The sequence below is a fragment of the Phaethon aethereus genome (assembly GCF_964289735.1).
Source record: "Phaethon aethereus genome assembly, chromosome: 20".
Lineage (NCBI taxonomy): Eukaryota > Metazoa > Chordata > Aves > Phaethontiformes > Phaethontidae > Phaethon > Phaethon aethereus.
Window position 1 is genome coordinate 2786727 of NC_138596.1, and position 14485 is coordinate 2801211.

A 14485-nucleotide genomic window follows, 5' to 3' on the forward strand; every position below is an offset into this window, starting at 1 on the left:
GAGGTAAAATAGGTGGCGTTAAGGAGAAGGTGTCCTTGCAGACACGGCCGGCCTCGGGAGGCTGAATGGGTGTATGGCAAACTGACATCTATTTCTATGCCTGGAAATATAAAAAACATACTGAGAAGTGTTTGTGAATTGTCTCCCAATTTGCATTACGAAATGAAATGCAAATAACTACTGCACTGTCTGTGTTTTTAGGATCTCAGAATCTGTTTTGGTTTGAAGCATTTTTTATTTATATAATTATCATAAAATAACACCCCCCAAAAGCCCAACAGTTTTTTTCCCGTGAAATTTTCAGAGTTTCCTTTTTCGCTTGTCCTGATTACTCATTTTCTCTTTTGTTTCCTGTTTTGTTCTTTATTTTCCTTATCTACCTGCTGAATCACGCCATCCAATCAACATACAATGCGAAAACCATGTCTCCGTCTGTATGTTGTGCACCTGCTGCTCAAAAAAAAAAAAATTGTAAATAATCTTGCAAATATCCATCCATGAAAACATCACATATAGGACACGGTTGGTTTCATTGAATTTAAACAATTATTTAAATTCTCTGCTTTTATTTTCTCTCGTTTTTCTTTAATTTAATTCGTTTTGATGAGATTTCCGATTGCACTGGTGAAAAAGCCTCACTGCAGCGTGCCTCAAAACTGGCTTCTGTTCTGCATCTTCTTCCCCTTGGCTAATTGGTGACGTGAGGCAAATGCAGTTACCAATAGCCCGTTCTCCGCTGTTTGTTACACCTGACAATGATAAAGGGGAGACTGACACTTGCTTTATTTTGGTGGAAAATAGAATGAGAATAGGAGGGAAGGGTGCTTCTGGATGACCTGGAGTAGAAAAGATTGGCTGGCTGGGAAACCTTTCGTTTTGCTAACGGTGGTACCAAATTCGGTTCTCAGAAATCAGTTTTGTTTTCTTCTACAATGAGATGTGTTGAGCTTTCTGCCAAGGGAAGCAGTACCGGTAAGAGGACTGCCTTCCTTACACGTATTTTAAGCCCATGGTTTACACTGTATGGTAAGGCAAAAAAAAAATTACTGAAGTGATTACAGCCCTGCTTCTCTCAAATCAAAAGAGAAGTCATAGGAAAGAGTGATTTTTATTCAACTTTGAAAGCTCTTTGTGATAGCAGCATATAGAAGCATTTTGCCACCACAGTGGACACGGTGTCCCTGGATGCAAAAGCAAACATCTCAAGTAAAATGCGTAAGCCATGTGATGAACAGGGCTGGAAAGTACTGGGAATCAGATCCCACTGGGATTTTAGTGCCTGATTCCAAAGATGCTTTTGGAAATACTGGTCTCTGAAAATCATCAATTAAGCTGAAGATGTTGAATAAAGAAAAATAGAATCTAAAATATATATATATTTTTTTTTCTTCCATTCTTAATTATCTCAGCTATGGTTAATAACAGAAATGAGACCATAAGCTTCTCAAAAATACTTGCTTGGCCCCCTGACAACAGCTCTTAGATCTGTGTTAACTTCTGGACTTTCTGTTGCACAGTTGCTGTTAAGGAACAAATTGGAGTGAATCCTCATGACGGACTGCAAATAAGCTGCATGCCTTCATGGCGGGTTGCAGGATGGAATTTTCTGCTAGGAAACAGCAAAGAAGAAAATGACATAGTATAAGTTAAAAGTTGGCATTGTGCAGTCTGAAGAGAATCCTGGGTGTGTGCTGTGGGGACGTCTTTGGACCGTTCACTTCCGTGCACCCCTGGACCAGGCAGCAGAGATAAGTGCTCTGGCATCAGCTGTGCACATGAAAATATACTGGAAAAATCGGCTTACCTCCGTTTGGCTGAATTTTGGCCTTGTTGCTGTCCACGTTGCAGGTTAAAGATTTAAAGGCTCATCCTGCAGTTTGTTAGGATTGCAGTCTCTGGGGTCATATGTGCAGGTCCAGGCTCCTTGCATCACTTGGCATCCAAGGCATCCAAGCTAGATCTTTGGAGCACCACGTTGTCCTCTGGAGCTGCCTTTCTCCTTCCACCGCAGATGATGGCAACCTTCAGTGACGACAGCAGAAGCACCGCAGTTGAAAGGTAGTAGGGAACGAGGAGAGATCTGAGAATCACACACTTACAAACTCATTTTCCAGTGTTCCTGGCTCAGGGTGAAAGGACACGGTATGCTATGCTTGTAATGGCAGAGTCCCTAAGACACAGACAAGTGTGGCAAAAATCTTCAGCCTCTTAAAATCAGCAAGGGTTTTCCCCAAGCTTCACGGGAAGCCACAACCCCGTGCAAGACTCTCCTTCAGTGCTGGCAATGCCACGGACATTTAAATGGGGACACAACCATTTCCTCTATAGCAGTACCTCAGCAGAATTGGTTAATTCTTGTTGATGCCAGATGAGGAGAACTGGCAAAGCTTCCCGAGTGACCCCGTCTTGGTTTGATCAGCCTCCTCTTCCCACAGCTTTTTGTAACTTTGGGCAAGTCCTTCATTTTGAGGACAAAAATCTGAAGTTTCAAGTCCAGGAGGTCCTTGTGTTCTGCACCTTCTGCTGAGTTTATTGCTTTGTGGCAGCGTAACGTAGCCTCCTTCACTAAACCCTGCAGAGCAGGTCCAGCCGTGGCATAAAACCCTCACGTTCCCATTGCAGGTTTAAAAATCCAAACCAGTAAATCTACTGAGGTGGTGGAGCTCATTCTGCATCCCTGCAGAGCTCCTGCGCCAGGGAGGCAACCAGTCCACTACTGAAGACGCTGGAGGAACAGGTCTGGGCAATGGCTGTACGCCCTATTCTTCACTTTTTTTTCTGCTTTTCAGTCTGGTTAACACCCTAAGAAAGGTGTTTTCCTTTCTTTTCTTCCTTTTTTCCTTCCTTTTCCTTTTCCTTTCTTTCCTGCTCTTTTACAACAGCAGGCTGCCCATGGCAGGACAACAACCAAGGACAGTTCTTTGTCCATGATGTCTCTTCTCCCTGTTTCCCTCCTGCTTTGCTCCAAGGATGCATCGCTGGGCTGAGCTTCGGTCATGGTCCTGCCGTGGGAAGCGGCAGCTGTGCCCAGACCCTCAGGCTTGCTGGGTGCCTTCGGTACCAGGGCCCCCTCTTTTAGGAAAATAGTGACAGGCCAGGGGGAAATGCTTTTCAAACATAACTTGCTAGTCCTCGGGTGGATCATAAAATCATAAAGCTATGGTGCCTCTTGTGAGCACCAGTCAGCCTTTAGCGCCTGTGCAACAGAAAAGCAAACAAAAACCTGGACAGAAAGACCTTGATAACCCAGAAGATGATTATATGTATCTCATGTTACAGAGGCAGTTAAGTGGGAGGAGAATTAGTGCAAAACACTGTTATACACAAGAAATATCGCAATGTGGAGTTTCCCCTTTAACTGCATGCAATTCTAAGACCTGCCTTGACAGTTGAGGTGTCGAAGGACGGGTTTTCTACGCGGTGTGCTGAGGGTTACGCACGCGGAGCCCTTCCATCCATCACGAGCGTGTGTAATTTTGCCTCCCTACGAACAGCGCAGAGAACGGTCCTTCGAACGCTCTGCGAACGTTGGTGACGGTGGATTTTCCTGGGTTGCAAATTATTACCCGCGGAGCTGAGGCTTCCGCTGCGCTGTGGGAGATGGCAGTGCATGAGTCAAAGAGGGAGGGTTTGGGGCTGGGAGGAGAAAAATAAAAGGGGGTTGTGGACTGTTTGTCCCTCCACATCTCCGGGAGCGGGGGTTTATAGACACAGCTGGGCAGTTTTGAGCTCCCTGTTTCGTACGGCACGTATAGAGACTACCCCGTGTAAAGCCTCGTGTAGCACAGGGGTAGCCTAAGCGTGACCTTGCTGTCAGCCTAGACCAAAGCAGATGTGAAGCATCGCTTATGAGGCCATAGCAAACTCTGAGCTAAATGATATTCTTGCTGTTACGCTGGAGTAAGGTGGGAAGAGGGAGGTGAGGCAGGTTCAGACGCAGAGGCGGATCCTGCAGACGCTGCCGGTGCGCACGCGCCTCGGAGGAGCGTTAGGCTCGCGCGCAGGAAGGGTCCGGCTTGAGCGTTGCTCTGCAGGTAATAACTGGTCAGACTTGCAGGCCTGATGGCCAAGTGCCGTGCCCATTGACTGGGCTGATCCGGGTCCCGGTGGCGGGGAAACTTTCCGTGACCAGAAAGGGCTTTGGGTTAAACCTTCGCCCTGCACGCAAGCCCCCTGCAGCTGCTCCGCCGCGGTGTATCAGCCCGCGCCGCGGCCAGCACGGCGGGGACACGTTACTAAGGACCGGATTGCGGATGGCACCCGGTTATCCAGCCGCGGTCCCGCTCTGCCCCCCGGGTCCTATACAGCCCTTACCTGCTAAGGTGAGTTCAGCCGGTATTTTGTGAAGGGAACTAAAACGACGTGAAAAATCAACCAGAAGCTGATGCTGAGAGACAGGCGCTGAATTTTTAGTGTTTGTTTTACTGACCTTGAACAACCCAGGGGAATCCGTGCTTGTGTTTTGCCTGCCAGAGCTGCTTTCTGTTGCTGATTGGAATGAGCTCAGTGTTGTCTGCTCTTTCATTGAACATACCTGTGCTTTTCTCTTTTCTCTTTATTTGAGGATTGAGTCTGATATACGGTCTGTGCCTAACTCTGAGCTGCTTGCGTTTTTAACATGAGAGAAACCGAGTGCATGCCTGAGACTGATTTCTTGAACTCTTTGATGGGATTGGTGGAATGCGATGCTGATGGCCCCAAAACTGAGCTGGCATTTAAATAAATTAATAGATCCAACAAGCCCCTCAAATTCAGCATGAGCTCTGTAGCCAAATGAGCAAGAAACGTGGGTCAGTTCAATATGACCGGGTGTCTTCCGGTAAAACAGTAGTACACGGGAAAGACTGGTTTTGCTCATCTTTACCGACAAGAGCTCCTAATGATTATATTTTCCACTCCCCTACTTGGTAGTTTAAAGTGGGATGCTTTCTCTCTTTAGCTAACTCAGTCAAATAAGTGGCTGTGAACAGAGATTCACAAATAAGTGAATTGGAATCATTATGGAAAGGGGCAATATTTTTCATCTCCTTATAATAGGAGGGCAAGAGGGATCTGGCTTTTGCATGTTTTGTTTTGGAAAGAACCCTCTCTAGATTAGCTCATTGGGGCAAGAAACCTCTTTTCCCTAAAAAAAAAAAATGGGGTACGGGGTGAGGAGAATCATACAAAACAATCTGCCTCCAGCAGTTCCTTAATCCACCTGTGAAGATACATTTAATAACAACTAAAAAAATCAGCAGGTTCCTAAGGCACCCTCCTGCTGTTGAATGCTCAACTTCCCCCATTGATTTGCTGCCGTTGTTCCATCTTCCAAACAGTCTTGCTGGTGCCATTTCTCCTTGACGAGCCTGTCCAGTCGCATGTTGTATAAACCTTTAAAATCTCCAGGTTAGAAAACATCCTCATTCTTTCAAGGATGTTCTAGTCTTCACTGGACAACGACTTTCTTTGTTATGGTAGAGGCTATACCGGCAGTCTCTTGCAACCGTCTTGGCTTAAGTACAATTCATTGTAGAAAGCGAGCTGCCCAAGACTTCACAACAACTTCGTTCTTTACAAAATGATAACATTGGCACCATTACCTCTCCCTGAGTCTTTAGAGGGAGAAAAATCTGCCTTACTCAAAGAAAACAAGACCTCCATGGACAGCGTGAAAGGGCCTTTTCCTTTTCTATCATTGACCCAGTAGCAGAGGGGAGGGCTCTTGTGGAGAGGGATTTTCTCATACTTGCTGCATGTGGAGTGATCTGCACTGACGAATGTTTCTTTTGGAAGGTTTTCTGGTGGCCGATTTGCTGCTTAGATCGTGAAGCTGGTAATTTTAATTTCTTTTTTGCGGGCTGTGGTTTCTAATCGCGTTAATTTCTGAAGGACACAAAACCTTTACTTTCCGCAGGACAACTTCATCAACCTCAGCTTCCTGCGGCTCTTCAGGGCAGCGAGACTTATCAAGCTCCTTCGCCAGGGTTACACTATCCGCATCTTGCTGTGGACCTTTGTGCAGTCTTTTAAGGTGAGTGTTAGGCAGGCGATAGGCAGGGAAGAGACGCGGGGAGATGGTAGTGCTTGGCAGGTCTGTAGCATCGTCCATTGAGTGTCAAAGAGCTTCCCCTTGCCAAGGGAACGGCCTCTCTGCACCTCTACAAAGCAATTACAGGAGCACTAATTCTGCAGAAAAGCTAACCGATTTGCACTGAACGTTCCCTGAGCACTGCAGGTGCTGAGCTTTTTGGAAGATGAGTCTCAAAGCTGGACGGCTGCTGGTGCAGACCCGCAGCAAGCGTGCAAACCTCAGGTTGCCCTTGAAACTACCACAAAATCCCTACGGCAAAGTCTTGAGACTCGAGTATTTGCGTAAGGAAACGGTAGTTTGACTAATAAGTGTCTTCATGCCTGCTGTTTGCCTGCAGCAAGTGTAAGGTTAAAATGCTTTCACCAGGTTTCTTTCAGCTGTGGTAGAATCTGACAGAGGCAAAACCCAAACTGTCGCATTTTGGTAATATGGAGCTGTACAACACAGGGCCGTGTTTTTATGACGTGGAGGATTACAAAAATGAGTTTTTGTTCTGAAATGGAGGCAGTTGCTTTCCCTGGTTTCCTTTACCCTCGCCCTTCCCTCCTAGCAAGCCTCAGCAGGTCGTGGTAGCTGGTACGTTGTGGCACAAGGTGACTGGCCAGAGCGGCTGGATATGGCATTTGTGAACTAAGTGACCCTCAAACAACTGCCTTACGGCAGCTTAGTTCTCAACCTGTGTGTTGAGAACCTTTGAGTTAGCCATTTTCCGGATCTAAATAAGAGCCCACATGCCCCAAGGCTGGTTATTTTGGCTTTTGGCTGGTTTGCAGCCCATTTCTACAGCTTGTTGTGTCTTAACTCTGGTTATGGGCCATGCTCCCGTTCTGCAGTGTGGCGAGGACATACTTAATCTGAAACCAGGATTTGTAGCCCTGATCCTGAGCTCTAACGCGCGACTGGTTATTGACTGTGCAGCTGCAGGGTGCAGACCCCCAGTCCCATCACACATGGACCCTCTGCCACAGAAAGCACCTGACTTCCCTGGCTCCGGAGATCCTGCAGGAGCTTCGGAGAGATAGAAGTAGAGAGGTGACGTGGGGACGCAAAGCGCAATGAGGTCAGGCTGAAGATGGGTCTCGCCGCCTTCTGGGCTGGGCTCTGAGGTCCGCGGGTGGCAGCTTGTGTCCTGGGCGCTGTCACGAGCTCAGGAGAGCTGGTCTGCAGGTCGGCGCGATGTTGGGGTATTTTGCACGGTGCTTTCTGGAAGGCGTTGGGGTGGCGATGCGTATTTAACGACGCAGAGTGCAGTGGGGTGCAGAGCAAGGGGTTTCTTTTGCTTTAGCTGCGCTTTCAAATACCTCATGGTGTCTGAGCCAAAACGATGCGGAGAGATTATTTTAGCTGATAAAACCGTGGGGAGCAGTGCGCTCTCTCCAAAAACGGAAAAGGCTTTTTAAGAGAAGAAAAGCGTTTCTCTCCTGTGGTTGGAGAGCGACGCCGGGTGGCTCTGCCCACGCCAGGCTGGGAGTGCCGGCCAGCCCCATGCCGGCTGCGGGCGAACCGGCGTGGAGAACCGGGGTGGAGAACCGGCGTCAGCAGAGCGTGAACGTGGCCGCTGCTCTGCACCAGAGCTGGTCAAGAGGGAAGTTTCTATTAGACTGTAGAGGCAAAACCTTTTTGGAGGGTGGAGATGGGAACACAGCGATGGCTTCTTTCTACAAGCAGCCTGCAGAAGAGCTGCAGGCACCCGCGCTGTTATCCCGGGGTATTTACACGGTATGTCCCTTTGGGAGGCACCAGCCAGGCCGCTGGTCCTCTCGCATTCTACTCCTGCGTTACGCTTCCGCCCGACCATCAAGCAGCTGACGGAAAGGGTCATCGATCCGGGGGGGGGGGGTCAGGTTGTGGGGGTTTTTTTGCCTTAGGTGTGTCAGGTTGTGTTTCCCTTGAGGGAGCACGGAGGTGTTGGTGCTGCTGCTCTCACCCTGTAACTCATGAGGAGCCCGGGAGAGCCTCCACGCGAGGCTGAGGCGTGGGGTCTGCCGCTGTAAGGTGCTCCCGCTCAGGAGAGCATCCTCAGACCGTGTAGTCTTGGCTGGATATTGGGAGAGAGGCTCAGCAAAGGCCCTTCTCAGTATAATCCTGACCCGTTCCAAAGCGTGCGTGCGGAGTGCTGCCCCTGAAGCGGAGCCGGACGGTCCCCGGGCTGCGTGGGGAGCGGCTTGGCCGCCTTCCCCCCATCCCTTAGCTCCCATCCTTGTCCCCTGTGCAAAGGTGTCCAGCAGAAGCCACACCAGCCCTTTGCCCCATGTTTCCCACTGGGCTCCCCGTGGGCTGCATAACCCCTCTCGTGTCCCGAGCACCACACGGTCTAGCCCTAGGGCAAGACTTCTCATTTTTTTCAGCTATTACTAATTAAGAGGCATTAATTACCCGTTCGTTTAGCCTGAGTGGAAAGCAGCTATTACTCTCAGCGTGGGCGACATAATTACATCTTAGCCTTCACTGATTTCTTGCTAAAACTCAGAATCCTTTTGTCCTCCTGGGATTGCAATCCGCGCCTGTTTCAGGGCAGGAACTTGTTTCTTGGATGTGTTTTTTTTCCTTGTACAAACTTTACAGCAAGGTCATTAAAAATTAATGTTCGTACAATTATGCATAGGAAGGGCCAGTTCCTGCCAGCAGCTCCAGTGCTTGCTGTGGAGCTTCTTATTACGTTTTCCCTGCTCACCGCTTATCTGCTTGCAAGGATGTGTAGAGAGCCCTTGGAAAGCCCAGACTGTTTTGTGATCGATCAATACCTGGCTCCAGGGGTTTTTCTTTGGAAGCCTGCCAGAATTCTCCATATTCTCTTCCCGGTTCCTTCATCTGAAGGACAAACGCCGCAAAACACAGCCCTGCCCAGGGGTGAAACGCTACCGGCCGACGTACGCGTGTGCCGTCAGTAATACTGCCTTCTCCTTTTCCACAGGCCTTGCCTTATGTGTGTCTCCTCATTGCAATGCTCTTCTTCATCTATGCCATTATTGGCATGCAGGTAAAAATTTTAGCTTTAATACCGACCGTAAGTAGCCTGGTTCTGTCCCGCTGGTTCAGGGTGCCAATGGGTTATTGCCTCCAGGGCAGGATCAACAACTGGCACAGGATGAGGCGAAAGGCGCTTCTTGGCCGGCGTCAGGAAAATTAAAAGTGCAAAAAAAGGCCGTTTTTTTCTACCCTTATTGGCAGGCCTTGCACTGAACGTGGCCCCCCGGGTGTAGAAAGGGAGAGCGTGGGCAGGCACCGCGGCTGCGGGTGACGGGCTTGCAGCACAGCGTCTCCGGAGGCAGCCGCGCCGCCGCGGGCAGGGCACGTCCCTTCCTCTGGGCACGGGCGCGTCGAGGCCGAGAGCAGGGAGCAGCTCCGGCGTTGCTCCTTTCTGGAAAGAAATGAAACGGTTTTCTTGGCCTGGGATGGAGCTGAACTGTGGTGTTGGAAATGGTCTGTGCGAAGGCGAAGCACGTTAAACTTGATTTTTTTCCCCCATTTGATCTCCACAACACATTTTTATCTCCCTCTTCAGCACAGAAATTGTTCTAGCTTTCCAGATCCCTTGAATCAGGAGAAATTTTTTTTCTGCCTCTTCTCCCAACTCCACTTGATCTACGTGAGGATGCGTTTGGCCTGAATCCCTTCTGGTTTCTGTGGCAGGTATTTGGAAACATTGCACTAGATGACGAAACCTCCATTAATCGGCACAATAACTTCCGTACCTTCCTCCAAGCCCTGATGCTCCTGTTCAGGTAAGTAAAATGCCGTAAGACTTGCATGCAGGCAATAAATAAGCCCTTGCTTTCCCGGTGCCAGTTTAGCTGCTGAGAGTTGGGCATCCTCTGAGGAAGGTATTTGGAGCAAAGCATCCGTTCCTGCTTCCTCCTCCTCTTCGGCGTTAAGGGTTGGCCTGGCACATCTCCGAATACGATAGATTCAATTCAACACGCCAACGTCTCCACGAAGTGACAGCCAGCTCTGTGACACCCCACGTCGACTCAGACAGAAGCTTAATATAAGACAGAAACCTCCTGTTTTAACTGATTGATGTGGTTCCTGTCATGAAGCTTACTATTTTTATTTTTATTTTACAGTGAGAATTCCTTTAATTGGTCATTTTTGCATTACCAGCAAGTTAACACTTCATATGTCAATGCCACCTCTGCTTCAGAGTGAAAGTGTTTCCATCTGGGCTCATTCTGCCTGGAAACGAAGCATTTTCAAACTTAAAAAAAAAAAAAAAAAAAAAAATCAGTGAAATGACAGATTTTCATTTTCAGACCTGGCAAAAATGAAGTGCAGGCCCTGCTCCAAATCGGGGCAGCTCAGGGAAGATTTCAGTTCCCTGGACGTGTGCCGCGTGGCGTGGAGACGCAGCGGTTAACAACCGCGCTGGCCCCACAAGCGCCTGCCAGCCGCGCCGGGGCTCGGTTCTGCGGGTTATGCGGCGCTTGTAACTGGATATCTTGCCTGGGATTTGGTTTGCATAGTTCCCGTGAAACCAGACGGAAATGAAATTAGCCCTCTCTAGCTCAGAATAATCACCCGACTCAAAACTCTGAATTTTAATAAAACCGGATAATTATTCAGTCTCGTGTCCAGAGCTCTTGGTCCCTTTCCAGACCCACGCGGCAGCCGCAGCGGGACCGCGATGGGGGAGCGAGGTTCTGCACAGGGGAACGGGGCTCCCGGACGCCGCGTGCTGGCGGGGGGCAACCTGCTGTAAATTCGGCGTAGCCTGGAGTTTACGCTGAGTACCCAGTTTTCGCAAAGACCAGGAGGAAGGCTTGTGAGCCGGCTCTGTGTACAAATCTGCACGGCTGCGGACAGCCCTGCGACGAGACGGGCTGTTCGCGGCGCTGTGGAGGGACGCCCCTAAGGGCACCTTTGAGCGTGGCGCAGAAAGGTCCCGTAGAAAGTCAAAGTAAGCGAACGTGGGGATCCCCCAGTCTCCGATCCATGCGTGCACATTGCAGGGAGTGGTTTATTTTGAGGATAGACCCTCCGGGACAGCAAAGATTTGCCTTCTGGTAATTTTTTCCCTATAATAGTGGTAGAAATTAGGATTTCTTTCGAGTACGCCTACCTGTTACTTCATTCTTGCACCCAAAGTAAGGGGGAGGAGGGAAACGATAAAGAAAATGCTTTTTTTGTCGTGAAAACTGGATCCAAGTCACTATGACCAACCAGACCATCCTGGTATTTCTATATCTACCTGATAAAGGAAATAAGAGATGCGAGTGGAGGAGCCTTGCTTTGGTTCCCATCATCTATGTTGGGTTTGCAGCCAGCACCAGGACAGAAGTGTTAGCTGCTTCAAAAGGAGACAAGCTAAACTCCGTCTACTTAGACTTGCACTTTGCACTGGACACGTTTAAATCAATCTGGTTTTGTTCTCCGTAAGACCGGTAACGCTTAGCCTACCTGAGCCGGTGCGGTTTCTTTTACCCCCGTGACAGAGGTAGCTGTTCTTTCTCCTTTCTTTTTCATGTCAGCAGGCTGGCGGTTCAGATTCCTGATGTAAACATAGACTCTCCACCCAGACACAACCTTCCACCTGGTTAATTTAGTTAATTGGGCGCGGTAATACCGCAAGGTGGGTGCCCTGCCGGGTCTGTATCGGGGAGGGGGCTGGCCAAGCTCACCCTCTGCCCTCCCCGTCTGCAGGAGCGCCACGGGGGAAGCCTGGCACGAGATCATGCTGTCATGCCTGAGTAACAGAGCCTGCGACCCGCTCTCCGGCCTCACCAAAAACGAATGTGGCAGCGATTTTGCCTATTTCTACTTCGTGTCGTTCATCTTCCTTTGCTCCTTCCTGGTAAGTTCGTCCCAATCTCTCCCAGAGTGGCGGTGCTGTTGTGGTCGTGTCCCCCCCCAGCCCTTCCCTCCCCATCCCCTTGCTTCCTCCTCCTCCCTAATTATGATTTATACAACATTGCAAGACAGCCTCACTAAAAACCATTTATCATCCTGGTGATAAAATCCCTTTAATTCCCAAAGAGATCATTTAGTCATTAGTTTAAAGGGAAGGTTTTTCTCTTTCTTCTCACGGCGGGGGGTCTAATATTTGGAATTAGGCGTTAATCTGTTTTGTCTGGATTTGTAATATGGTCCTTTGAAGAAGGGGACTGGGGAGGGCAGGGTGAGAATGGCCAAGGCGGCACTGGTTCAGAAGTGCTTGCAGCAGGCAGCTGGGAGCATCACACTTATTTGAGGCCTTGTGTTCTGTTTTGTTTGTCAAATAAATGTGATGACCCTTTTCTTCTGCCAGCAAAGCTTTTAGACATGAAAGTACACAGAGCTGTTGTACGTGATTCATGCCCGTGGCCATCACACGGGGCTGGGTCTAAGTTTTAATAGGTGCCACAGAATCACAGAATCATTAGGGTTGGAAAAGACCTTTAAGATCATCAAGTCCAACCATCAACCCAACACCGCCATGCCCACTAAACCATGTCGTGAAGTGCCACAGCTACACAATTTTTGAACACCCCCAGTGATGGTGACTCTACCCGCTCCCTGGGCAGCCTGTTCCAATGCTTGACCACTCTCTCAGTAAAGAAATTATTCCTGATATATAGTCTAAAATAATCTTTCTGATCACTTGCATGCATAAAAAACTCTCTGCTCGTGGGGCTTGGTTCGCTTTCCTGCACCACTGGGACAGAGGAATGGAAAACCAGGGACCGGGACCCAATTAAACTTCAAGCAGGAAGAGATGAAAGTCACAGCTCTGAAATGTACCAAAAAGCAAAGTATCAAGCCTATGTTCAGGTCCATGGGTTTGCTTTAAAATACAAGATTTGATGCTTTGTGCCGCTAATCCCTGTTATCATCAGAAACCTTTAACCAGGAAAAAGAGGTACACGTGGCAGTTTGATGCTGAGTGATGATAGACCAACTGCAGTGGCCCCTGCTGGGATGCTTTGTCTGACTGCTGTTGCCCCTTTGACATCCCCTGGTTTCTTTCTTCTGCCTAGGTTAAAAACCATGGAGCCTTGAAAGCTTGTACAAAGTTAATGCTCCATTTACCAATTTCTTCAGCACTCTATTTTAAAGCCAATTTTTTTCCTTGTATAAATCCCTCACCCGACATCAGACATTCCCGTTGTTATTTTCAAGTTACATTATCGTTCCCAAAGCCTTTTCTTTAAAATAAACAAGCGAACACCCCTCCAGACTGACCCTCCCGGGCTCATATCAACTGTCCCATTTGCAATGTAGTAGCAGGATTGGAGGCTGGAGCACATCTGTGCAAAATACAGCTTTCCATGAGCTTTGTCCCTGAGTCAGCGCTCGCGGAAAACCCCATGAAACCGCACCCCGGGCTTGCTGGCGGAGAGAGGGGAGAGCCCTCGCGAAGAGCAAAGGCAGGGAGGGCAGGCTCCAAAAATAGGCAGTGGAAAGCCAAGCAGCTGGATGGCTACGGGACAGGGCTGTAACTCATTTCTTAAAATGCGTTCAGCACTTCATTGCAATGAAACATGTGGTTCCCCACAAGTGATTAAAGCATTACAGAGCCACAGCCTTGCCAGGAGGGCACGTTTTTATGGCTTGTTCGATGTTGTTACACCATAGATTGGGAGGGAGTTGGATAAAACATACTTGTTTTTAAATGTAGTTTCTGGGTCTTTGTGGATGTCCAGCTTGACGTAATTTTCCTCCTGTAATTTACACTCTTGAAAAATAAAAACAGAAGTTTAAAAATATACAGATACTTTAGAAACAGCTGTAGGCAAGCAAGGGAAAACCGTTCAGAGCCATGGCTGGAGCTGGGAGCAATGGAAAGGGACTTGGGATCGAGGGGCAAACTCTCAAAAGCGTTGCTGTCTCCTGATGCTCTGGGGGTACTGTGTTACAGTGGGGGACCTGCAGCACATGAGTGAGCCCCGCTCATGTGGCTACAGCGCTGCCAGTCTTCGAGCAGCTTCTTGCGAGCTGGGCTAGACGTCCCTGGGCAGTACCGCATGGGGCACTGCACCGAGGTCCCAGGGCTTGTCGGGGCTGTGCTGCACGCAGACCCTGTGAGCCTCCAGGAACCGGGGTGGCACGAAGCACTGGCTTGGCTCCCCAAACCCAATGGAGGTGTTTGATGCAGCATTGCGTTCGAGCCGACAAGCCCGAACGCTCAGCTGCGGGAGCGAATTCACGCACGTTGCTGCAGAGGCAGAAGCCTTGTTTGCAGCTGAGGCGTGTGCTCAGTTCTGTGCTCTACAGCTTGGCCTGAAGAACACCCTTGGGTGCTGTAAGACACCCCGGTGCCCTAGTGTAGGTCACTGATGCATTGCGGGCTGTGTTCTTCTCCCGGCTTTCTGGTGGGGTGGGTTCTAAAAAATAGATGGACTAAAGGTCTGGGAAGTCCCTGATTAGCTTTTGGTGGTGATATGGTGATTTGTTATGGACCGCGCTTGTCTGTACTGGTGGACCATGTGTCCCAGC

The 14485-nt window shown here is 49.1% G+C and overlaps 1 protein-coding gene across 1 annotated transcript in view; it reads left to right on the top strand.

Moving 5' to 3' along the window:
- CACNA1B (calcium voltage-gated channel subunit alpha1 B) overlaps nt 1-14485 on the top strand; it is a 300523-nt gene that overhangs the window by 251704 nt on the left and 34334 nt on the right. Inside the window, exons 33-36 of the mRNA XM_082009035.1 lie at nt 5897-6013; nt 8988-9053; nt 9707-9798; nt 11714-11864. Of these exons, the coding sequence (XP_081865161.1) occupies nt 5897-6013; nt 8988-9053; nt 9707-9798; nt 11714-11864 (426 nt within the window). The remainder of the gene's footprint in view (nt 1-5896; nt 6014-8987; nt 9054-9706; nt 9799-11713; nt 11865-14485) is intronic.